Source organism: Morone saxatilis, unplaced genomic scaffold (genome assembly GCF_004916995.1).
Source record: "Morone saxatilis isolate NCDOM2014 unplaced genomic scaffold, NCSU_SB_2.0 Contig24, whole genome shotgun sequence".
Lineage (NCBI taxonomy): Eukaryota > Metazoa > Chordata > Actinopteri > Moronidae > Morone > Morone saxatilis.
In genome coordinates, this window is record NW_023339807.1 from 7,492,247 (window position 1) to 7,518,622 (window position 26,376).

A 26,376-nucleotide genomic window follows, 5' to 3' on the forward strand; every position below is an offset into this window, starting at 1 on the left:
ATGAGCTGGGAGTTGAATGTCTCCATCAGACCAGAGTGCATTACATTCAAGCCTTACATAATTTGTCTTATTGATTTTTGGACATGTGACGTAATTTGGGCATCGTATCTACAGTAGTACTAAACACTATCAAATACCCTGGATGGATATCGGTGCCGATACTGACCTTTTATACCTCTTTGGCATCGGCCATGACTTTACTGATCCGCATAAAAGACATTTGTCAATGTTATTAGAACACTCAGTTTCCTTTTATTAGTTACATTCATTCACAGCTCAGTATTTGGCACCACAGGAATTCCTGGCCTCACGTTCCCTTGCATGTAAAATTATTCCTAATGAGTTCTGTGCAGTGAGGCATACGGATGTTACGTTAGGAGAAAGGGGGCACTGGTATGAGATGAGTATGTGGTATTGATGCCCTAAGTTGAGGTATTGCGAGATTCTCTTCTGTATTGTGACTGGACATAATACTGGTTGGATGTGAGTCACCACGAGTATTGGTGACGATGTTGTTAATAATAAAAATGATGAGTAAGGGGGGGAAAAAAAAAATAACACTCGACTATGACATTTCCAAGACTGGAGACAATCAGGCACAGCAACAGCAGCTGGCTCCCAGTGCCAGTTACATTCAGATGTGGACTCTGCGAGCACGTAGGTTGAGATTAAAGCAGCATTTCACATCTCGCATATATTACCGGTTATAATAAACAGTCCTTGACGCAGATTTTACTGTGCTGTAATTCCACGCACCTGTTATCCAGCGTTCCCTCTCAGACCTCTGACAGGTCTACACACTGGGCCAATTAAATGAAAGGCAGTTAGACTGTTATGTATGCTTCTTTGCAGAGTAAAGCTGTCATGTCATAGTCTGCGTTCACATTCTCACTGTGCGTCTGAAGAAATATCTTGTTCATTAGACGATATTCCCTTCACACTGGCATGACCTGTTACGTTGTGTTTCTAAACATTCCTTGTTCTACAGCGGAGCCCAATCCGTTGAAGATGTAAGTGAGTTTGATCACAGTGCATTTACCCCCCCCCCCGTCATACCCGGTACCAGTGATTCCTCTGGGTATAAACTTGGCTTCGCTCACTAAGCCACGCACTCTTGCTCTTTCCATGTGAATAAAAATGTGGCTCATGTTTGTTCTCCTCATGGGTTCCACTTGTGATCTGCCAAATCACAGATAATGTTATATAATTTGGAATGACAACCGGCTCATTTTTATTGGTGGCTGAACAATCAAAGCGCTTCTGTTGATAAAAGTCATTTTCGAATCACACACAGACAGTTGCTTGGCGTATTGTGTAGCCAAGCTTTCCTGCAGATCAACCCAGGGAATACAACCGGAAATATGTGTTAGTAATGTCTAAGAAATTAATAACACACTTAAATAAAAATGAGCCCTGTTTTAGCAAGTCGCTGCACTAGAAAGAAGGGGTGAATATAAAGGATGACAATTTAAAATCCCTAGTTGTTCAGTGTTACGTATATAGGACATTACGGAATTGTTTTTACAGTTTGACAGATGCAAGATTAAGCCTGTTTGAATATTTTTTTGGGGGGGGAAATTGTTATTCTCAGTATTACTCAAGGGATTAGAGAAATGCACAGATGTCACCAACCTACCTTGTTGTCCATAACGTCGGTGATTGTCCCATCCTCAGGACACCGTGGCGGCAGTAGGGAGACAGAGAGCGTCTTCGTAAAGAGGGATTTTATGCACACCTGGGGGAAAAATCATTTGATGTATTTACAGCGAGGAGTTTGGCAGCTATTATTTTTGAGGAGTGGCATAAAAAAATAAATCCACCCTCATTGAATTGCCTATTTTTCCAGTCTTACCCAACCATGCGGCGTTTCTCAATGTACTGTGACCTCATAGAATGTCACAGTCAAAACATCCAGCTGCGAAGTGATCCGCTCTATTTGTTCCTAGAGGTGTTTATTCGTTTACTGTAGTCAGATGGTGGAAAATGAAAAAGACTCAGTCTGCCACATTCATTTAAATAGAAACCACTGGTGTGCTCTTGACGGCGAAGAAAGTGCAGTGCAGTCAAATATCATTTGTATAGATGATTTGTGAGATCTAATTGTTGACAGTCATCATGCCACCAGATGTTTGGATTGGATTGCTAACCGAAACTAACCCTCGAGCAGGAGATTGACAGTAAAACAAACAAACACACACACACACACACACACACACACACACTATGTTTGTTGTTGAATTAAAGTGGTGACAGGTAGTCCTGTTTTAGTCGACCTCAGTTAGTCCATCTGTGTCGAACCAGACCAGTTTGCTATAGTTCACATTTAGTGATAAGTGAAAATACTTAATTATTCTAATCATCACACGCAAACTCCCCCGTAGCTGCTGAGCTAACGTAACCTTAGCTAACATTACAGTGTCACTGACTGACAGGACAAGCTGCTGCTCGGCTCTGACTGTCATACGAATATCAATGTGACGTTAAACTGTCCAGTTGTCCGATTATTGTTTTCTGTCTGCACTGACCAGCAGCTATCGAGGTAGAAAGTGTAAAGAAAATAACAGCTACATTGCTTAGATTAGATTGTTTATCAGCCAACAGACTCCTCGCTCTGTGTGAAGCTGAGGCTACTGGTTTGCCATGCAGGCCTACCGGACAGCTCACAAAACAAGTGTTCATACAGCTTTCAAAATCTGAAGCGCGCTAGCAGAATTGATCTTGCTCGTAGGTTGTAGTGATGGGACATTTAATGTTTTACAGGAGTCATGCTCTTGCTCAAACCCTGGCTGATGATAATGGGCTTGTGGTTGATTTTTATTATAGGAGTATATTGTAGTGAACCATAAGCCCGTGTGCCTTTTCTTTAACTTTCACTACTTGTGTAGGCATTGCTGACAAAAATACAGTATGCTGCATGTAAGCTAAGACAAACGCAAAACTATAGAAGCAATAAATGGATGCTTTTTATTCTATGATATGTGGCCGTTATTTTTAGAGTCGTGCTAGCTGACCTGTGTTGGGTTTCAACACGTTTTTGTTTTTCACATTCATCAGGAACGCCCAGCACTTCCTGACTGCACATCACACTTCCACATCCAATCCCGGGCTGTATAATGACTGTCCATTCTCTTGCTGAAACACTGGAATGAGTCATCGTGGGTTAGAGGACGGAGGTCGTTGTCATCACGGCCTGTCGTGCTCAGCTTGGCTCTGTGATGAGATCACCAACATCTATGTTGTGCTTTGTTCCAGTGTTTTTCGGTTCAAGTCCTCTCGCTGTGCCTCCGCCGGCTCCTCAGACATGTTGTTAGGTGACTAAGGCAACCACAGAGATGAGCTCATCACCTGTAGGTGGGGCTGAGAGGGAGATCGTGATGGAAGGAAGGAGACAATTAGAGAGGCAGAGCTGAAGAGTTACGTGAGGACAGAAGGAGAGGGAGCATGCAATCAACACTGTGTGAGAGTGTGCGTACGTGTGATGTCTGAGAGAGACAGAGTGACACAGAGGAAGAGACAATTGAGTGACACTGCACAGGAGAGGAGTGAAAAGCCAGCGGAGACTAAAGCCCCACATGCACCTTAACCTGTAAAAAGCGGTTTTCTATGTTGGTGTCAAGTCAGTTTTTGGTGTAAAACGCAGTGATTTGCTAGCTCAGGGCTTGTTTGGATTCCTGAAGATCTTCAGCCAGAGCAGCAACATTTCCAGGTAAAGCACACAAAAGGCCACGGCGCTCCTACATGTGATGGTTTTATGTGTCCACTAAAGCAATCCCCTTCTCCGGTATGCCACTGGAGGTCATGTCCCCAGTCTGTGCCCTTGAAAACCTTAACAAAAAAATTAATTACAGTAGAGTATAAAGAACTGAAAGGTACTTCTGCGGTACTTAACATGTTGGAACTCAAACTGGAGGTGACGCCGAGCGAGCCAGAGAGTGACAAAGCGAAGAAAGACGACACGAGAGACAGAATGTCTAAGCGGCGTGAATGAGAAACAAGAGACAGCCTTGGAGTGAGAGACTGCAAGATAAGGTGTGGTGTACCCGCTCTTTCTCCCAGTCACTCATTTTACAAGCTGTGTATTTTATTAGGGAGTTCACTGCTTCATTGCTGCATTGATTATTATTTAAGTCTATGGGTGCACAGCAGTTTGTGCAGCGGTGTGCTTCTGCATGTGTAAGCATGTATTCAACTACCCCGTGTACATCATCCACCAGTCAGAGGGCTCATTTCTCCTTGCCGCTGCAATCTTTCAGAACTTAAAAGTAGCTTCTGCGGTTGACAAATGAAATCCTCCGGTGAAATGAACATAGCAACTGCGTGCAACTGTCGAAAAAGTTAGCACCGTACCCTTGAGTGTCACGTATGTCATGTAGGCCACTGTGTGTGTGTGTGTGTGGAGTAGCTCCCCTTCTCCCATCCCACGGTGTCCTCCCAATTTCAAGTTTGGAAATAAAGGAAAGGGGGGTGGCCGGGGGGGCTTACTGAAAGGCTTTCTGCACTGCACCACGTCAGCTGCTGGCAGAGCACAGACACACCCCTCCTGCCAGGGTGAGACCAATGAGAACAGGCTGAAGACAATTCACAGGCCACACCCACTGCAGGGAAGGCAGAGATTGACAGGTTGGAAATCTGGCCGCACAGGAGCACTAAATGCTCGCTGAGACTCTAACAAACACAAAATAAAGAGTGCCAAAGTATCCAGGCTTTCTCATTTGGACTCCGCAAAAGCATAAATCCTCCTCTTCCCTCTCATGCATGCACACAAATAAAGGGCGCGCTGTATACAACAATATAAATATTTCCCATAAACAATACATTGAATTATAATATAATATAATTTGCTGTGATTACAGTGTCGTAACTGTCGGACTGAAGTATTGCAGAACCCCTCCCATGTCCTTTGTCATTGTTGACCTAATTTGCAGGCTGCTGGTTGGGTGCAAGATGACCCTTGCCCTACTCCACTTGTGTCCCACGGTGCATTTAGAAGTAGAAACTCACATTTTTACCCCAGCAAAACCAAAAAAATTCAAGAGCATTTTAACTGTGGTTTAAGCTCTTAAAAGTTGACATTGTGGAGTACAGTGTTTCCGTGGGAGAGTAATGCACCGTTATCAGTGTAGCAGGCTGTCTGCGCACAAGGCCATTAGGGAGAGTGAATTAAAGGAGCATAGAGCTGGACAGGGGGAGTGCAAATAGGACAGCAAAATCAAGTCAAGGGGGGGCCATTATCGCGGAAGCTAAATAAAAAACGTCCAGGAGTTTACCCCTGTATTACTCCGTCACTGTAATGAAACCCTGCCCCGGGCTGCACCCCATCTGCTTTTCATTCCCACTCGCAGCCCTCGGATCAAGTGAATGCTCGCTGGCCCTCGTCATTGGGGTCACTTTGTGCGAGTTTATACGGGGTTGCAGCAACAAACTGAATTGAGACAGCCTTACGTGTTCCACGAGAATATGCGTTGGATACACATCATTTCCTGATGTTCAGGAGGCAACGCAAAATCTGAGCCCACCATAGTTTGACTCATTTTGGGTCCATTGCTGGACCGTAGCGGTGAGCGATTGCATTCAGATGATGCAGTCCCCCATGTTTTACGTGTACACTGACTTACACAAGGTTAGACACAAGGCTTCGTAGCTCAGAATGTCATTCTCGCATACTAATGTCAAAGATTTGTTAATATGGAATTAATTATATGGTGCAGAAAAAGTAGCTGGATTTGAAACAACGCAGCTGTCGTGACTGATTGACCTCTGCTGGGTTTCTGCTCCTGGATGCAAGCACGCACCCGCACACGCTCTCTGTTGGTTACAGTGTTACCATAGTAACACAACCATCAGCCGCAGAGTGGGTGACACTTGGATATTTTTATAGCTTGCCCTTTGTGTGTGTGACGGTGCGCCTCTGTGTGTGTGTTCCATGAGGAGACAGGTCTGGCAATGTGAGACGAGCGTATGTGTTCAATGTTACGTGAAGCAGAATAAACGGAAGAGTGGATTCTTGCTCAGATCCAACGCAGCCGACTGCGCAGTGTATCCATCACACCGTATATAGGCCACAGTGTCTCTCACAGTGTTTGTAGATTGAATAAGGTCGCAGCAGCGATGACCAGTCCAGCTTTCTGCAACTTCCGTGTCAAAGTTTTGATGGGTATGTGACATTGCGAAAGCACTCCCTGCAGCTTAAGAAGATTTAGTGAAATACTGTAGAGGGAAAAGTGGGAAAATGTGCAATATAAACAATTTACAGGAGCTAAAATTTGCTGATGTGACTAAATCTAAAACAAAAAAAGTGAGAGAGCGTGTAGTAAAAGCTGCTGTGATACAGTATCAGTGTATATGTGTCAGATATGATTAGGTAATTCAGAGATGCTGGTTTGTCCACCTGATTTTTGTGTGAGGGGGAGAGCTGTTTATTCTTTAATATTATGGGGGGTTGTGTGGAGTGAAGCAAGTACTAGTCTGGTACAGTTTTATGCTTATTTTTTGGGGGGACATGTTAATGTTATGTTAAAAGAACTTTAGAGGTGCTGGTAGGCAGATTTTGCTAGTGCTGCTACCGGCTCCAGCTAAATGTTGACCATACATATGTGACAGCAGTATCAATCTATCTAACTCTTGGCAAAAAAGCAAATGACTGTATTTCCCAAAAGGTCAAAATATTCCTCTTTAAATGCCACCTAATATACTCAATATCAGCATCGGCCTTAAGATTTCTTTATAGATTGGGCTCAAGTGACAAAGTAACAGTTTCCATCATTTATCCCCGTTTAGTCTTTTTCCCAGCCCGGCAAAAGTAGTGCTGCTCTGTTGCTATGCAGAACAAACCCAGCACTCAAACACAGTGCAGCACTGCTTTGCTGTAGAGGAGCCGCGTGATGAGATTTAAATTAATTCTGCGACGGTCCGAAATTCTGCTTCCACCACCCCTGCTGGGACGCTTTGTAATAATGGTGGTGGTGCTTCTCCTCACCCACACAATTTAAACACACACGTTGTCCTCCTCACTGCAGTGGCCGACTTGTGGAACAAGCAGTCGGGAGGGAAAACACACTCACAACAGGCCGAGAGAGAGAAACACACCCCATACAGCAATGCCAACAAGGCCATGTGTGCACTCCCTCTGTGCAATATGTTTTTGTTAACTTGTGGTATAAAATGTGCGGTGGTGGTTCAAAGTTTTAGTTAATGCAACAGCGAAGTCACGTCAGTGTTTCTGCAGCTCGTGCTTTCTGGCCTTGTGCTTGTTATTCCAGAGCTCTAGTGTATCCGGCTGGCTTGTACTTCATGCATGGCTTCAAGTGCGGGAGCCGCAGAGGTTGCCGTTCATATGCCTTTTGTGTTTGTGATGACTGCATGCCTGAAAACTCTGGCACTCTGGTTGGCTGTGTCTCTAGATTCGTCTCTCCAGCCTCCTTATTTCTTCAGCAACAACAATGAACCCCGCCACAGTCTGCCAGTTGTTCAGCTCGATCTTTGTTAAGCCCGTTCGAGAGAGAGAGAGCTGTGGCACAAGACGCATTTTTTCCACTTTTCACACAGTGTATGGCCTCGAAACAGTGCACCTGATCAGCCTGGCTGCATTATATGATTGTGTGTGTGTGTGTGTCAACAGTATGCACTCACTTGTTGCCTTACATTTCTCTATGACACACGGGCAAGCCTTTAACCTTGTCTCACTGAAAGTATAGTTGCAACCTTTTACCCTAACCTCTGAGCCATACGGATCCATACAGAAATTTTCCCCCCAATAATAACTTCATTATAAGCATCAGTCATGACAAGTTTAGCCAGGAATGTATGTATTGAGAAGTTGGAATGGGGGTAATTTGGTTCAGATGGGTGGATTTAACAGAAGGCCGCACTGCTTTTCCAAAATTCCAGTTTCTGGGAGCACAGTGTGAAGTGTCCCCCCTACTAAACTTTGAGATTACATTAATGATACACAGAAATAGAAGCTGAGTCTAGTGTGCTGCTGTGACTCATCTGTTCAGTGTCATTCTCTTCTTACTGCTGTTTGGATAGATATCCTTCCTATAGCACCACTCTATTTCTGCTGTATTAGATCATCTGTCTGTCTTCATACATTACACAGGCTCAGTGGTACGAAGCATTTGTATTGATTTCCCCTGCGTTCTCTCCAGTACGTATGCCAGTGTGTAGCCTAAACTGATTACTGCCAGGGCTGATAAATGTATTCGCTGCCTGGCAGCATTAAAGGTAACTTCTTCGGAAAGATTGCTCCACTAATATAATGCACCAGTGAGACAGACAGCCAGACAAGAGGCAAGTACAGACAGACGGGCTGGCAAGGGGCTGCCAGCCTGAGTATTCATACAAGTTTAATGAGCATCCAGACAGTAGGGAGTTTGTGGCTCCAGCACGGATCTCACTCTGCACACAGAAGCTAACTGGCTGACTAGGTTAGACACACTAACGAAAAGGTGGGGGAATACCGGTTTGACCCAGGTTACACAATTAGTTGGTACGTTTTTGTGCTGGAAACAAAGTGAAAGTAATTATGTGAAACGCTCAGATGGCTGACTAGCAGTCTGAAACAGGAATTTTTTTTCACCTCCACTGCTGAGATGTTTGCAGCCAAACAAACAAACGGCTCAGAGTAAAATCCTTCTTTTTAGGACACCACTTTTTTTTTTCTACTATTATATTCCATGAGACTGGAGCCTATTAGTAAGGTTGTTCTAAATGGATTATACAAGTTGGTTTCATAACTTGTTTCAGTGAACATTTAATTAGTTATAGATTGCCACGGTTTAAGGACCAGTGTGTAGAATAAAGCGGCATCTTGTGGTGAAGTTGCAGATTGCAACTAACTGGCCACCACTCGCAACTGTTTCTGACGACCTTGGAATGAGGACGGCCTATCAAGTGTGTAAAGTGTGCTTAGAGAGAGTGCCTGTCTTTGTGTTTCTCTGCAGAGCACGTGCAATTGTGGCTAGACTGTACAGGAGGTGCTCTGTCAGGAATTCAAACCCCCTTATCTGCAGAACTGTAGAAAAACCGTCACGTTTTTCAGAACTTTAGCATCGACTTGGTTCTGAAGTATCGGTTCTCATGACATTCATAGTAGAAATATTGCAGACTCCACGGACGGCATCTGCAGAGAAAAGCGGCTCATTCTAAGGTAACAAAAACACAACGATTCCTATATTCAGATTATTATACACTGATGAAAACATACCTATGGGTATTATATTCCATTTCTGCCAATAGATCCTCCTAAATGTTACACACTGGACCTTTAATAATTACACACTATACCAATTATCTATTCCAAGGTGGCATTTAGTGCTCCCTTGTAGCCAGTTAAACCAGTAAGAAAGCTGCTCTTCCCTCCTCCACTGTAAATGATGGAGTAGAGCGAGGAAGAGGGTTTTGGTGCCAGTGTATCCTCAGTGTTTAGCACTCTTTACACAGGCTGTTCTCTTTGTTTGAGAGAGTCGGTGCACACAAGTTTAACTCGCCTGCAACATCTCAAACTGCGGAGCTGTTTGTGTTTATATTGTGTAAGATAATGTTCCTTTTTCTGAGTCAGCCTCTGCTCATGTTGTGAACACTTAAATGACTCAATAGGCACTTAACATGCAAACCAGCGTCTGATGTCATCCGGTGACTTGTAGCCAATGTGTGAGGAGCCACTGGCATTATTAAGCTATATAGAAGTAATGTTTACAGATTACTAATATAGATGTTGCGTAAATGGAAGTGCTCATCCTCTCTCCCTCTGCCTGTGTGGGTTCAACACACCAGTGGGAGGTAACACGGTCCAGCTACAGCTCGGCGCTTTCTCTCTTCCGTTCCGTTCTGATCCTCGTCCAGCCTGAGCATCCAGTCACGTGACAGCAGCGAGGCAGCAGAAGTTCGGCAGGTCGCATTGAGTGGCACTTCACACGCAGCTGACAGATGCATCTCCAGCTCCTTATCACCAGATGTTGGCCACATTGCTGGGTTTCGGGCATACTTTGAGGGACAGAGTGATAGTGTGCGGAAGACTAAATATGGACACTGCAGTGTTCGTTCAGCTCCCAAATCAGGGTTAGCAGGAAAATCAGGAAGCTTCTAACCTTTATCTGCTGCCTGAGAAATATTCTCTATGAGCTGTTTATGACTAGCTCTGATTAGTCTGGGAAGTCTTTTCTTCCACTTGTGACTGTTCCTTGATCTTCCACATTGCCTTTCAGTGAGTGAAGCCGAAGAAACCTCACAGATGCGCCACACCTCTCTGCGTCCTACAGGAATGGGATTTTCCAATGCTTTCAAGACACATGGCCTTATCAGTTATTTCTGTAAGATTTGTGTTTCCCCCGAGGATCTCCGTGGGGGGGGGTGATTCTGGCTCTAAAGACGTCAAACGCAGTCCCTCATGCAGCCCGGTCATCGCCATATTCACAGTCTCTGTCAGTGACATGGATGCAGCAGCTACTTGACTACAGCTCTACGTCCATGGTTGCTATAGCGACACCATGGTAATGAGTCTGCATCCTAATGATGCCTCAGTGGGTTGTTTGAGGAGTTGAGATATCTCGGGACAATGAGTCGACTAGCGAATGACAGCTTCCAAGCCTTGAAGGGTGCAGTGCCATGTGATTCACGCGTAAAGGGCCCAAATTAAATATGTTACACTAAAGCGTGATTACAGAGTACAGGCCTAACCTGCTGAGCTGACTCTGAGGTCTTTGTTTTCTCCTATTTGTCGCTGCCCTGTCCTTTTGCAATCTAACTACACAGGCTTATATGTATACTTGTAAACAGGTGCTTTGTTTGGTGAGGTTAAACCCATTTCTTACGTCAACATTTACTCATATTCATCACATATTTGAGTAGTGTTGTGTACAGGAGATTTTAATTTACACTTTCCCTTGTCCTCTGTGCTGACTTGGTTTTATGGAACCTCATTACGTCCTGATAGAAGAGCCCCGCTGCCGCATCGACTCATTTGATTTTTACTCATGTGAATATGAGTACGAAGCTTCTGCATGAGGCCTCCAGAATATCAATAGACTTTTTCACTCCGATAAGCTTCTCCCTCTCTACTCTCATTATAATATTACCCTAGGAAAGTTCCTCCGCTCACACTCACTCAGCTTCTCGGTAACTGCTTTTTCTTGATGGAGGTGTCATTTCACAGAACCCAAATAAAGCTGCTCTCGGCTTTTTAAGATACGTATCCGAAGCTGCTTTGTCTCCAGTTTCTCACTCTGTTCACACTCCACAGCACGACGTGATTCATGATTAGTCAATATTTCTCAGGTCTTACTGACAGCCACAGACTTGTCAACTGCATATATTTGCATGTGATCGCTGTGTTATCAAACCACTGTTATCAAACTGATGATAAAAGTGTCTACGTAAATAGACGCAAGGGGAGTCCTTTGTAAAACTAGTCTAACAGAAAAGCTGGTTGTGAAGTTTGTTTTCATTTTCAGTCAAGGTGATGCTGCAAAATACAGCTGCCACCTCAACTCTTCTGTCTCTACAGTAGCCCACAATGGACAAACCATACACTGGCCATTTCCTTTTTCGCGCGTTTCGCAGCCACCATAGTTTTTGCCCGTGGGGGTTGTATGAGGTACTTACCAATAGTCAGTGTATCACCCACAGTAGAAGGTCCCAAGCAACAGACGCTAGCACGGAAGCTAAGCAATGTACTGCTGTAGACGGGGGCAGCAACCAAATATGTTTTAGCCACCTAACAAATCAATATCAGGTTAAGTGTACGCTATATTTAGAATATTTCCACCACTTTACTTTGCCATCAGACAGCCCATTCCGACTGGGAAGTGAAGCTGTAGTCGCTTAGTTTGTTATTGTGTGACTTTGGTGTTTTAAAGGGTTAGTTTAAATCTGAACTTAGCCTGTAAGTTTTATTTTCAGCGTTGTACTCGTCTGGCAGTCGACCACCTGTAGACCGTCTGCTCTGCTGCACTGTTTGTTTGTCATTTTCCTTTGACCTTTTTCATTTTGAGCCACTTTAGCCCTCTGGCTGACTGTTGACTCTACCTCTTTCAGGTGGCGGCTCGCTGCAGGTCCGCAAGGGACACTGCTGCGCTTAAATAACCCAGCATGTTGCATATTTCTTGCCACGCTCAAACCAGTCAGTTTGGTGCCCTTGGAAAGGTTATCTATAGTATTTTCTTACCCACGTTTCATTTTTATTTATTCTCCCTTTGCGTGTAATCCAGTGTCTCAGTTGTTGTATTAACCAGTTTCTCCACATGAAGTTGATTTTATGTGGCGATTAAGGATAATAGCTATTATATTGATTAATGTACAGACACTGATACAAACTAATTCCACTATCTTTTATTATTGTGACTTGTATTGAGTGACCATGTCGATCCAGGTGGGATCTGTGTCTTAAATGCATTTGAGCCATAAATAGCAGAAATAGAGAAAATAAAGAACATGGGTAAAATGAAGTTGTCTAATGTTTATAATAATCAGTTTTCCTACTCTGGCTCTTTTCTTCTTTTTCCATCCAGGCAGCATCCTGTCATGCAGTTCCAGGAGGTCGGCCAGCACTGGAGCTGACACTGTCAGCGAGCCCAGCCTCCACTACACTACAACAGCCCATCTCTACCAGACCTTCACCTTCCACTGCCCTCCTCTCTCTCCAGCCACTAATCCCACCCCAGGGAAAGACTGTTCTCCAGACTCCTTGGCTGCTCGCTCCCATCCCAGAGACTGTCCTGCGCTCCGTGCCTTTCTTAAAATAAGAGAGAACCCAGGCCTGCATCAGGGTCCTAGTACAAGCCAGTCCTCCTGGCTATTTAGACTGTCTATCCAGCCACCACTCTGTGACAGTAGTCCTGTATCCTGCATCCTGGGCACCTCAGCCTCCTTTTATATCACCACTGGCCAAGCACAGGCGCAAAGTGAGGGCAACTGTCCAGCCAGACGAACCCAGGATCTACCATCATCATGTCCAGTCGACGGAAGGCCTCCACTCCCTGTATGATCCGAGCCGACCAGACCATGGTGGAGCTGGATGATGAGGCAGAGGAATCACACGACATGGAGGTACACTTTTAAAATGCCTGGCAAAAGCACATAGATAAAAGGTTTTTATAGTTCCATTTGAGGGAAATGAACTATTTAATTTATTTCATAGCTTGTTTTCAGAGGTTTTTTTTCAAATACAGACCCCCATTGATATATAAAACCCTTTTTGGTCCAATTCATGAATTAATGTTTGAACTTAACTTACTTACTTTTAACTTGTGATTTAAAATCATTAAAATCATCGTCTTGTGTATTACACTGCACTTTGTTTTGTCATTTTTATTAATCCGAATGCATTTTCTTGTTTTTCTGTTTTCTGTGTATTTCATTGCTTGTGTACTGATTCCAGAAAGACTAAATTCATAAATCCATGAGACGATGCAAACACAACTGGGTTGTAAATGCCATTTCCCTTTAATCTGAATACCGCCTTCTTCCTCTATCAGACAACAGCGGAAAACCATACTGAGGAGGCACCTATGGAAACAGATCCCTCAACAGAGGCAGAGCCTTCCGTGGAGTTAAACCCTCCCACGGCTCCTGACAAACCAGCAACCGAGCCACCAGACCCTTCCAAGCCTCAGCGTCGGCAGCAGGGGGGCTACGAATGTAAATACTGCCCCTTCTCCACACAGAACCTCAACACTTTCAAAGAACACGTCGACGCCAACCACCCTAACGTCATCCTCAACCCCCTGTACCTGTGTGCCGTCTGTAACTTCAACACAAAGAAGTTCGATACCCTGACGGAACATAATGAGAGGTGTCACCCAGGGGAGAGCAACTTCAAATTCAAACGCATCAAAATGAACAATCAGACAATCTTAGAACAGACAATAGAGGGGTTCAGTAACAGTGCGGTCATTTACAACACTTCCAGTGCCATTTCTGGCAAAAGTGACGAACTAGGCACTGTTCCCCTCAGCAAACCCACCACAGTCAAGATCGGTAAACCAAAAATAATGTCGTCGGATAATAAACGGACAGAGTCTCAGTTGGGCAAACTGACCCCAGATCTGGGCAAGAAACCAATCACAGCGCTCAACGTAAACGGGACAGTCATTATCCCTGAGTCGACTCTACTCAAAGCAGACGGCCTTTCTCACATCATGCCTTCCCTACAGCGGCCTCTAAACTACACCCAGGTAGGACTATTCCTGTACACTTAAGGCAATAGTTTGACAGTTTGGAAAATATACTTTTCTTGGTTTTTTGCCAAGAGATGAGAAAATTGAGACCACTCTCGTGTCTGTGCATTAAATATAAAGCTACAGTCGGCGGGCAGTCAGCTTACCTTTGCATAAAGGATGCAGGCAAACAGTTAGCCTGGATCTCTTCAAAGGTAACAAAATCACCCTTCAATAACACATTAAATCATGTTTTTTTTAATTAGTACACGTATTTCACAAAATGTTAAACTATTTATGCTAAAATAGCTTAGCTTAAAGGTCTGAAAAAAACAAGAACCCTACCAGGACCTGTAAAGCTCACAAACTGACATGTTATATTCCTGTTTTTAAACAAGATATAACATGTTCATTAATGAGCTTCAGATGAGGGTAGTAGGCAGGGTTTTTTAATCTTTGGACAGAGAAAGGCTAGGTGTTTCCACCTGCTTCCAGACTTTATGCTAAGCTAACTGTCTCTTGGCGTAGCTCCATTTTTAGCCTGCACACATGAGACTGGATCTTTTTCTCTTCCAACAACAAAAGCAAATACCCCAAATGTCAGCGTTCCTTTTAAATTCTGGCAATGCTTTGAAAATTAGCTTATAAGAGAGGAAAAGTTGGAGATATGTCAAATTAACATTTTAATGTTTTGCTGGTAGTGCTTTATTTTATCTGTCTTTCATAATAATTTCCATGAACGTTTCCTGGAAAGGACTATGTGATCCAGTGATAATTATAAGGAAAAAGGAGATAAGGCTCACTTGGTGCACTTCAATCAATTAATTCCAATTAATTGCTAGTGTAACCTAGAGAGTCTATTAGTCCTTGCACAGCAGATCGGCTAAACATGCAAAAATGTCAGATTGTCCTGCAAGGCAAGCATACAGTTGAATATATGTGGAGAATAAAGTTGCTAATAATAAACTTAATTAAAACATTTTTCCCATTTTCTCCATAATTGGTACCAAATTACATAGTTTCAGGATTTTCCAGTGTCATTATTAGGAAATTATAAGAAAATGTGTTCCCATTTGGTTTCTTCTGTTTTTAATATCCACCATGCTAAATATCATGTGAAAGTCATTCAGTCGCCATTGCCTACCGTATTATTTCAGGTGCCGAAGATCGCAGTGCCCCTCAACACAACCAAATACAACCCTTCGCTGGACGACAACCTGACACTCATCTCATCCTTCAACAAGTTCCCCTACCCGACACAGGCTGAGCTCTCCTGGCTCACCGCAGCCTCAAAACATCCAGAGGAGCAAATCAAAGTCTGGTTCACCACACAGAGGCTCAAACAGGGCATTAGCTGGTCTCCTGAGGAGGTAGGAATTACGGCAATAAAAACATTTTTATTGCACCAAAGTCCCTCAAGTGTGGTTTAGTGTATTTTACCAGGTCTTTTTCAAAATTCAGAAGCTCAGATAGAATAAAATTAATAATGGTGATAGAAACTGTATTAGTACCTCATGTTTGAAATGGTCTTAATTATTATTCATTCAGATTCCAAATAATGACAATAATTAGCCTTGGCCCATGTTATATCATTCTAAAGCAAATATTTTAATTAACAAACAGCTAACTAACAGTTTTAAAGACCTGCCAGATTACAGTGTACATTTTTATTTTGCAATGTGTTAATTAAACAAATTATACCACATTCTCCATTTTGAAACACACCATTTCACCAGGCTTTTATTTTCTAGTATAATTGAAAATAGTTAAGTTGTTAAAACGAGGCAGGAGTAAAATAATTCTGCCACTCTAATGGCTGCAGATAATAACTATGATAATGGTATAATTTAATCCAAAACTTTTCAGCTTGGCACTCATACATACAGATAAGAGATATGAGTTTAACATTTTTTTTTTAACAAGTACTTTCCTTCCATGACAGGTGGAAGAAGCCAGGAAGAAAATGTTCAATGGTACAATCTCCTCCGTGCCTCAGACCTTCACCGTCGTAACTCCTCACCTCAACTCCCAATCATTCACCAACCCGTCAAACCAAGCCTCCAAATCCATGCAGCCGGGAGCCTCTGTCCTGCAGTCCCTCCCCTGTCAGCTCCTGGGACAGACCAGCCTGGTGCTGACTCCTGTAGCCAACGGCTCCACCGTCACTTGTGCACCGCTGGCACTCACCGTGGCTAACCAGGTACAAAACATCAAGGCAGAAATGTTAACTTTTATAGACCCAGGAACGCAAGCAAGTTCAGTATTTATGTAATCGTGGGCCACGGCATTGAAAATCTCCTCCCATCTAGTATAAACTAAACTGAACACATTTCACATCTCCTCAAGTGAAAACTGATGTAAAACTGTGAATTTAACAAAAAAAGAAAAGGATTGTATGAATTTATTGAATTAAAAAATCCTATAAATTATTAAAGAAACATAGAAAAATATATACATGGACCATGCTCGGTTTGACTTGACAGACATATGATTTGAGGTAGTCAAACCTTCCACCATGTTCACCACAGGTGGCACAGTCGCTCAAACGACCCCTGGCCTCCCCTGCGATCACCACAGAGAGTAAACGACCCTCCATCATTCAAACCATCTCGGCGCCCATGGTCACATCCAAGCTGGTGTCGCCCAAAGTGCTGAGTTTCACTGTTGACCCCAATAAAACAGCGGAGCAGCTATCAGTACTGAGGTCTAGCTACACACAGTGTCCTTTCCCTGAGGAAGATGAGGTAAGAATAAGTGAGTGAAATGACATTTTTTGTGCCATAAGGATTTTTGGCTTTGAGATTTTTGTAGCTGCTTTTAGCTTTTGCTAATTTAGTGCTACTGGCTTTGTTTAAAAGTACTGTCACTGATAAACACCCACACTTATTGTTTGATTTTATGTTTTTATCTTGTCATGTGATAGATCTACAGGCTGATAGAGACCACAGGGCTGTCCAGAGGAGAGATAAAGAAGTGGTTCAGTGAACAGAGGCTTCTTAATCTCAAAGGTATGTGGTATGATCAGTGCCGCACAGATAAAACGATGAAACAACCTGACTGTGATTAATCATACATCTTTCTGTAGAGTTTAAACAAGTTAGTGTTGACTCTCAGAGGTGGGTTTTAATTCCTAAACATTTAAAAACAAAAAAAGTACTGTTTGTGCTCTCTCATTTAATATATATTTGATATGTTCCCTGTGTTATCTTGGAAAATTCGCTCGCATATTTCTATATTTCTATATCTGTCTCTGTGTGTCTTTATTGAAGGCGTTCCACCACCTCCAGTGTTGGTGAAAGCAGAAGTGACGCCAACACCCAAAGATGGGCCTGTAAAGAAAGCGGTCCCCAGCCAGTTTCCCCTGCTGGAGAGGGTGAAGGGGAAATCATCAGAGCAGCTGAAGGCGCTGGAGGAGAGTTTCCAGAGAAGCAGCTCTCCAACAGAGGCAGATCTTGGTAAATTCTTCCACCAGCCGATTAGGTGTTAACTCATTCCTTCTTTGGTTCATAGTGTATAACGTACAAGAGGAAAGAAAGGTGGAAAAGAAGGGAAAATGCATCAATCCCCCTCCGCTCAAACGTGTTTAGCTTATTGTTACACCGAGAGTGGACTGTGAACAGTGAAGAGGAAGAAGACATGTTGCAGCGCAGTTAAACTTTTATTTTACTTACTTATTTCCCGGTGGTCGCAGCCCGAGTCCTAAATTCAAATGCTTGATGTGAGCATGTTACATTTGTCTACAGAAACACAAAACAGCCCTCCTGCAGGTAGGTAGCTAGGTTGGAAGCACAAAATCGGCTTCCAGCTCTGTTTATTTTTAGGATCCATTTACGTTGCATAGTTCCTGAGAAAATTTATGGCAGAACTTTTCAACTACTTATTAAAACTTTGAGACTAATGTAGGGTACATTGGGTGAGAATCAGTTGGTCAAATTAGCAGTGGGGTGGTGTTCTTGTCAAGTTTAATTTACCCAATCTCTAACTTGGATGTTAGAATTACTTAAAGAAGTCCAGGAGTGTTTTGGTCTATTTATACTGGTTCACAGCATGTGACTTCATTTTCTTTCACCCCAAAGGAGCTGCAGACCCATCTCTGGTGGGTGCTTGCATGACAGGAATAGCAGAAATGTTTTTAATGAGCCCATTTTTAAGTCCCCTGGAGAGAGACTAAATTCCCAGGTTCCCAAAAAAACCTTCCACTTCAAGGTAAAACAGCTCATCTGATCCACTGAACTCTGTTCTGCTGCAGACCAGCTGGCCCAGGAGACCAGGCTGTCCAAGACGGAGGTGGACTGCTGGTTTTCAGAGCGCAGGGGGCTGAGGGACAACATGGAGAAGGCTTTGCTCACCATGGCTTCAAAGAACACAGAGGACAGAGTAGAGCGGCCGGGGGCGCTGCTGAACGGGGCATCTCATCACCGGGAGCAGGGCGGGAAATCTCTTCGCTCCTCTCCTCACCCCCCTGTCCTCTCCTCTTCCTCCTCCTCATCCTCCCCTCCTGTCCTTGCAGCCTCCTCCCCTCATCCACCAACCCTCTCCTCCTCTGCATCACCTCCCATCCTCACTTCATCATCCTCCTCTTCTCCCCACCCTCCCATCCTGTCAGCCTCCACGAGCCCGGCTCCCATCTCCAGCCGCTCCCTCGCCCTGCTCAGAGAGGTACGAAAAGCAGATGAAAACATGTCAACACCAACACTGATTAGATGACAACGTATTGAAAAATGACACAAGTTAGAACTTAAATGCAAGCTATACTGATATAAATTGCTGCTGGGCTGCTCAAGACATTAATGAGTTGTGACTTTAAAGAGCTTAGTTAATGAGATCACACTTTTTAATACAATCTGAAGTGAGATGTGTGAAATTGATTCATCTTGAGAAGGTATTGTACCGGTTCTTGAGGAAAAGCTGTGTGATTGACACTACATGATGAGATTTGCTGATACTTTGATATTAGAAGTGAGATATGACAGCAGGAGACTTCAAGGTCAGATCTGACAAACTAAAGAGAAGCTGTTGGAGAAGTGTTGTGTCTAAAAAAAACAGCAGTACCCCTATGGGATTACAAAGCCTGTAAATGGAACATATATCCATGAGATATTCCCAGTAACAGGACGCTCGGGCCACAGGCTGTCAGTTAATGATGACCCATATATGTTGGCTAACTAATGTTGGCAGAGTTTTAAATCCATCAGCCAAATATTAAGCTTATCTACAGTAGCTAATGTATTTATGGTATTACCCAAACCCATGTAGTGCATAGAGGATTTTAAACATAATTCTAAACTTACTTTAAAAATGAAAACCATGTCAACTACTCTCCTGTGAGCTGGTTCTGTGTTTTACTGCTAGAGACAATTTGCCAAAATTGACCCAATGCAGCAAAGCAAATAAAAGGAAAAGAGGCACTGTTTGTAACTTTTGTAATTACGTTGTGTTTCCATCAATTAATAAATGTCATGAAGCACTTTTTTAAACAACACTTATAGTCTACACCCATGCTAGCAGCTCTGTGACGCTGCATTTAGGCATAGTGGTGCTAAATGCTAACAACAGCGTGCTAACGTGCTCACAATGACAAAGCTTACATGCTAATGTCTCGCAAGTGCAATGTTTACCATTTTAGTTTAGTTGTTCAGTGGTGGAGGAAGTATTTAGATCCTTTACTTAAAGCAGCAACAAGGAACTTTCACTCTTTGTTGATTCTGGCAGCGCTTGTGGACAAAAGTGGTTGTGTTTCAACTGCCTCGTTTCATTGATTTCAAGGGGAATAAAAAGAAAAAGGAAAGAATGACATAGAAATAGCCAATGTTCTCAGTGATAGTCTTGTTTATTTATGTAGGTCATATAGAGGCATCAGTGTTAAATTGTTTTATAGCCAGTTAAAACCCCTTTATAAGTAGGTTTAAGTAAATGTACTGAAATATAAAAATACTACATAACAAGTAAAAGTATTTCATTAAAAATGTCACCTGAGTTAAAGTATGTAAGTATTATTAGCAAAATGCACTTAAAGTATCAAATGTAAAGGTACTCTTAATTCAGAAAAAAGTGAGTGTAAATTTGGCTGTTGTAGTTAGTATTTTATAAATTGTACACACAAACTATCTATTTCTTTCCTCAATAGCTAAGCTAGCGTTGTTTATCACACAGGCCCAGTAAAGCGTTTAGTTTTTGCTATGCAACAGTGACAAATATATTTTGTATGGTGTAACGTTTTGTGTTGGTCACATGATTTGTCTTGACAGATGTTCTGTCGGACTCAGTGGCCATCTCCTGAGGAGTACAGCCAGCTGGAGGTCCAAACAAGCCTTGGACGTACAGACATTGTCCGCTGGTTCAAGGACCACCGCTCAGCACTGAAGAATGGTGAAACTCTGGACTGGATGGAAAGTTTCCAAAACCCAAACCTTGTAGAGCAGCAGAAAGCAGGCCAGGAACAGAACGGCCAGAGTTCTGAAAAAAACCAGAGTGTTTCCTTGGAAGTCAAGACTATGAAAGGTGAATTTCATTTTTTTCTCCTCTTAATATCATTTTGCAAAGTGTTCTACACTCTTGTTTGACTTGGTGTTTTCTCTGTTGTTGTTTTTAAATCTACAGCCGTTGGTGCAGTGGAGGAGGCTGGTGAGAACACAGCAGCTGCAGAGCACTCCAAGCTGTCCGACCAAGACAAAGTCCAGTGGTTGACTGACAGATTAGCCCACAGTGTGTCGGACCTGAGCCGGACCAGACCGGACCAGACCAGCTCTAGCGCTGCTGACAAAGGGAGGTGGGTGGAGAGATGGAAGCGGATCTTTTATCCTATATTTATTTCCTGTGAAATCCATGTTATAAAGACAAAGAAAAATCAGCTCGCTGCCAATATTAGATTTTTTTAAAGTACTATCTGAGGAGTTATTTTAAGATTTTTTTTGTGAAAACGGTCTAAAAATACAGCCCCGTATGGGCATCGCAAGTTGTGGGTGCTGAATTATGTTCCATTCTTTGCACTCATTTGTTGCATCAACTAGGTTTTCATGCAGGGTTCATGGTATTTTTCACGGAACCATGAAGTGTGCAAAAAAAAAAGTATTTCTTTGATTTTTGTTTTTAGTTCCTAGAAGGAGTCTATTTGTGTTTTAAACTTTGTCTGTTTCCTTGCCAGGTGGGTAAAGGTGACTGTGGCAGTGGGGGAGGAGAGTGAAGGAGGAGAGGAAAGACAGAGGTTGGCAACAGACACCGACGTTCTGACCTTGGAGCAACCTGGGAGGGTCACTGGTTGATGGTAGGTTGGACTGGTAGAATAATATTTTACAGGAAGTTTTGAGAAACTGAAAAAAGTGTCAGACAGAGAGCCCTAAAAAGATGACTCATCAACATAGTATGGCCTTTTTAGACCTTATAAACCTTGGTTTGGTTAGCAATCTATTGCCTGTTTATTAATGTAGCATTCATTCAAAGTTGTGACTTTGTCCAGAGAAAAATATCTTGTCACTTCACTCTGGTCCCTAGCTTTATCTGTCTGCAGTTTGGTGCTGGGCAGGAAGCATACAGTGGGTTTATCAAAGCTTTTTGGTTGAACAAAGTTGCCTGCTGTGGCCGAAACTAATAACTGCACTTATGAAATATTTATTAGCGCAGCTTTAAAGTCTGTAATGAAGAATTTACGACATCTATACCAATCAATGAAGGTATAATTATAGGTGAAAAGAAGTAGGACATGGCTGCTGCTGTGTAGGCTGCAGCGTTTCCCTGCCTTTCACTCAGTGCATGCTGGGATGTGCTCCAGCCCTCTATGACCCTGAAAGGGAATAATTGGCGGTAGAGAATGGATGGATGGAAATGGATTTTGTGACTTGACTAAATAGATAAATAGGTGGTGAACTGTTCCTTTTAAGAAGCCACAGCTGCAGCCTCCAGTTACCCAGGAAGTTATTAGGGTGCAATTACCTCTGATTGGCCCTTCAAAAAGATGGCATAGTGGGGTGGCAGGATGATATTTGGACCACACCATCATCAGCATTGAAGATACTGTCACAGGAAGGCAGAACGAAGGGTGCAAGTGGTGCTAAATTTCCAGTTCTTTTATAATAATATTCCCTTTGTAGCCCAAGTTTTGTTTACACTTCAAGTGCATAATAACATATTTTTGTCAGTTGATGATTTCTAAATGTCTCCATAGTGACCATAGCAATCAAACAAGCATTTTAAATTATAATCTGGAAACAATGAAATGCATTTCTTTTGAAGGGAGAGCAGTGTTTTTTGTGTAAAGAGGAATCGTTAATTCCAGTCCCCGTTTCTGTCCGATTGTGTTCCAGGTCGAGTAAATCATTGACTGCTGAGTCACCGACCACCATGCAACGACTCAAGATGACCAAACGTGGAACCAGTGATGTAACTGTCTGCCTGTGATGTCATCACAAAGCGCCAGAGACTTTGGAGTTCCACAGTTGAAGCACTGATGTGTGATGCAGATGCTGACATTAAGAGGAGTGCCAAAGCTGGACTTGATGCATTGTTCTTACTACTACACTTTTTTTTTTTTTTAAAGAAGAAGCACCCTTGTAAATATTTTTCTGTATTACAAAAAAAAAAGGTTTGTACAGTTTTACTGGGAGGGCAGGTTTTGTTACATTTTTAAAAAAAAGTGATTGGTGCCCCAAAACCTGGAATGTTTTTTTTGTTGTTGTTGTTTTAAGATCAAAGTGTATAATAGTCTGTTATTTGCTGAAAATCAGTCCTATTTCTTTTTCATAAATCATACCTGCGAACTACTCATTATGAGTAGTCTTTGATGGCACTTGCATATATCCCCGTGGTAGTGATAGATATCTTCATGCTAGGCCACTTCATCTCAAACTGTTAGGGAACGGCACCTTCCTTTTTTCTCCTGCAGCGTCACCTTGACTCAAAAGTGCTAGAGGGGGGGCATTTAGAAGGCGTGACAGTGTTCTGGGCAATATGAACACAGCTACAGCCTCACCGCCGAGAGGCCAGAGAATGAACAGCCACATGGGCAGACCAAGAAAAAAGCGCATTGGATGGATGGATGGATGGACTGTACGTCCCAACATCCCGTATCTTTTCTAATCAGCTGGCTCTTGCATCAGTACCCGAGTCATGTTTAAGAGGCTTTACAGCACAGAATGTTCCTTTTCCTGATATAGAAACGATAAATTTCACAGAGAAGAGAGTGGAATGTCTGTGTGATCGCACCATGCTGCCTTTTCAGCTCTCTTATCTGACATTAGCTGTCTGCCGCAGAACCGGGTACAGTACAGACCGATGATGAGCATTTTCACGTCTTTGTTTTGAAAAACTTGAAATATTCTTAACTGAACTTTCCAAGAACATTTTGGTGAAAGTGTTTTACGCATGATAAAATATCTGAAGCTCCTTTTATTTGAGCCATGTCAGATATCCACTTTGCTCAGCTGTGATCTGTGAACACATTTATTTGTCTTCGCTCTGCGCTCTCTGGCTTTAGGAAGGTCCTTCTATATCAGAACTGGATTGGGTTTAGTTGATTTATGTACAGTCAGTTCAGAACACCTGAAGCGGTGGTTCACGAGAGATGAATGATCAAACCTGTGCCGATTTTCTGAAAAACTGCAAAAAGCATTTGGATCATCACAACAGCCAAAATTTTCATGAACCGCTTGCATGTGCTTCAACAATTTTCATTTTAAACAACTCATTTTCAAAACTAATTTAAAGGGATATCTGTGATTTATTGGTCAAATTGTGAGTGCTTGCAATATTTATGCAAGCGAAAACAGTTCAGTTGAACCGTCATTTTAAAGTGGTTTGAACAGCAGGTGTATGGCTGTTTCCTGACTGAATGTCTGTTGCTGCTGCTGATGCTTTAGTTTCATGTTCAGACGAGTATCTGGGATACTGTACTTTTGGTTGGCTAGAATGGAAAACCGCTTGCATTTTCATTTTCTACTTTAAGTCTGCTGTAACTCAATAAATACAGAACCAACTGTAAAACCGTCTCAGTCTTCCAATGTAAAGTGTGAATTGTATGCATCAGAAACCTGTTTGGATGAGGTACAGGGAGACTGATAAAGATTAGTTTACTTCAGTGCAGAATTATTAAAGTTAAACAGACAGAAACCCATGAGGAGTTAAACATAGAATCAGTGAGAAAAATTTCTTGTAGACTGTACACTGGCCCTTCAGGTCATTTACATTGTATACATGTTTATACTTGCTCTTGATCTGTTTGAAATGATGCATTTGTTCAAGCCCATTTGTAATCAAACACTTCAGCAGCCCCAATTATTCCAGCTAACAATAAACTGTTGAGAGTCTCTAATAGGAGGCTTTTAATAGGACTTGAATTTGACGTATTTGATGTGTCTGTGCTACACAAAACACCGTACGTTTGGGGTCATAGTAAACCTTTTAGTCTGTGGCCATTTGCAGATTAAGTGGCAACTCCAGAACTGCCAGCAGAACAATATGAAAATAATGAGTAAAACCTTGCCGCCATCAACCCACTGACTGTATAAACGGTTGCAGGTTGCGTAATACAACATTAACTTCTTTTTGAGGCACAAATATTAGCTTTTGACTGCCAGCTCTCTTTCAAGCCTCTGACGCTAATATAGCTTGAGGAGCTATTACGGTAAATATGTGTATGGAAAGTACCTCAAGAGGTCCACACAGTAGTTTTTATAGGTTTCCCTATGCTGGATTCATGAAGGACACTGACAGTTTAAGATTGCGCAATATAACTTAAAGCGGTTTATCTCAGATTTCAGGTCTGTTTTGCTGCACGTAGGCAAATGGAGGTCACTCAGATACGTTTGTGTGGCAGTTTCTTTTATACTTGTATAAATTTTACATTTGTCTTGATCTCCCTTTTCAACCCAACTCCCAACAGGAGGTGACTCAGCTAATAAACTTGAGCTCTTCTTCTTCTCTCTCAATCTACGATTACCCATAAAACCCTGCTATGCAGAGGCATTTAGGTGCATCTTCGGAGAAGCATAAATTTAGCTTTATGTGCACATTGTTCAAATGCAATTAACGAATTCAGTCAAGGCGCATGTACATAAAAAAACTATGAACTGCAATAAAGTGGAGAGTAAAACTATGTATCTTTGATATAAAGCTGAAACAATTAGTCAGAAAATCAATTAGTCCACTGACAAAAAAATAATAAGAACCTAGTTTGAAATGATTGTTCAAGTCATTTTCAAGCTCAAATGCAAAACATTACCTAGTTCAGACCTCTAAACTGTGATGAGTTGCAGCTTCTCTTTGTTTTACGTCGATGTAAATCTCTAGGTTTTGGACCAAACAAACAAAGTGATTTTCACTGCTTTCTGATATTTATAGAACAAGTGATTAATCACAAAAATAACTGGCAGATGAATTGAAAATGGGAATAATAGCGTCAGCCATAATTGTATATTGTACATACAGTCACAGTGATTCTCAACCAGCAGGCACATTGGCACATAATTGGCTGAGCTCTCCTGACACAAGCGGATAAAAAGGCTCATCCAAGCGTTGCCTTAGTGTTGCATTAAGGAAACATGGAAAGTACAATAATTACACACTCAGACTCGCTCATCCTTTCAATAAACAAGTTATATTTACAAAAAAAAGGAGCAAAATCCCATCTTCACCTCATTTTGGTTAAGATCAGATCTTAAGACAGAGGAAGATCAAGTCTGTTCTTAAAAAACATTTTACACCCATGTAAATTCAGACCTGGAAACAGTGCTCTCTAAATAGCTTTGCCCATGTTCTGCGGAGGGGTAGTTGAGAGCACACTCCCAGTGCGTTGGTAATTACAATGTAATCCGATATGGCATCACCGAGAGAGAGAAAGGACGGGAACACAAGAATCAAAATCAACAGCATGCTGGTGTGCAGCTGCAACATCTCTTGTCTTGACAGTCCGGTGGCAGGGTGTGGAGAGAAGGCAGAGGGGAGGGGGGGTGAAAAGAAGAGGACAGAAAGGAAGAAGAAAAGGGGAGGAAAGAAGAATCATCATATTTAAAAAAAAAAAAAAAACTTTAATACTTTGAGCCTATAGCCAGAGTCTGAGTCCTGCTGTGCGCCGCTGTCTTGCCTAAAATGTGTGCTTCTTCAAATTTATTCCTGGTGTATTCTTTATAAACTAAACCTGATATAACTTAAGATGTGTTTTGTTTTGTTTTTCATGAAAAAATTCGAAAAATTTTAACCCGATACATCAACTGCACAGCCGTTTGTTATTGGG

General features: G+C 42.4%; 1 protein-coding gene across 1 annotated transcript; it reads left to right on the plus strand.

Moving 5' to 3' along the window:
* The first annotated feature begins 12,509 nt into the window (after nucleotides 1-12,509).
* Nucleotides 12,510-22,685, plus strand: LOC118335764 (zinc fingers and homeoboxes protein 2-like). The gene is made up of 12 exons (XM_035672190.1): nucleotides 12,510-13,044; nucleotides 13,473-14,171; nucleotides 15,311-15,523; nucleotides 16,096-16,353; nucleotides 16,682-16,897; nucleotides 17,077-17,161; nucleotides 17,423-17,608; nucleotides 18,403-18,812; nucleotides 20,402-20,654; nucleotides 20,754-20,922; nucleotides 21,298-21,417; nucleotides 22,454-22,685. The coding sequence occupies exons 1-11, from the start codon at nucleotides 12,946-12,948 to the stop codon at nucleotides 21,413-21,415; spliced, it is 2,706 nt and encodes a 901-aa protein (XP_035528083.1). The 5' UTR covers nucleotides 12,510-12,945; the 3' UTR covers nucleotides 21,416-21,417; nucleotides 22,454-22,685.
* The last annotated feature ends 3,691 nt before the right edge of the window (nucleotides 22,686-26,376 follow it).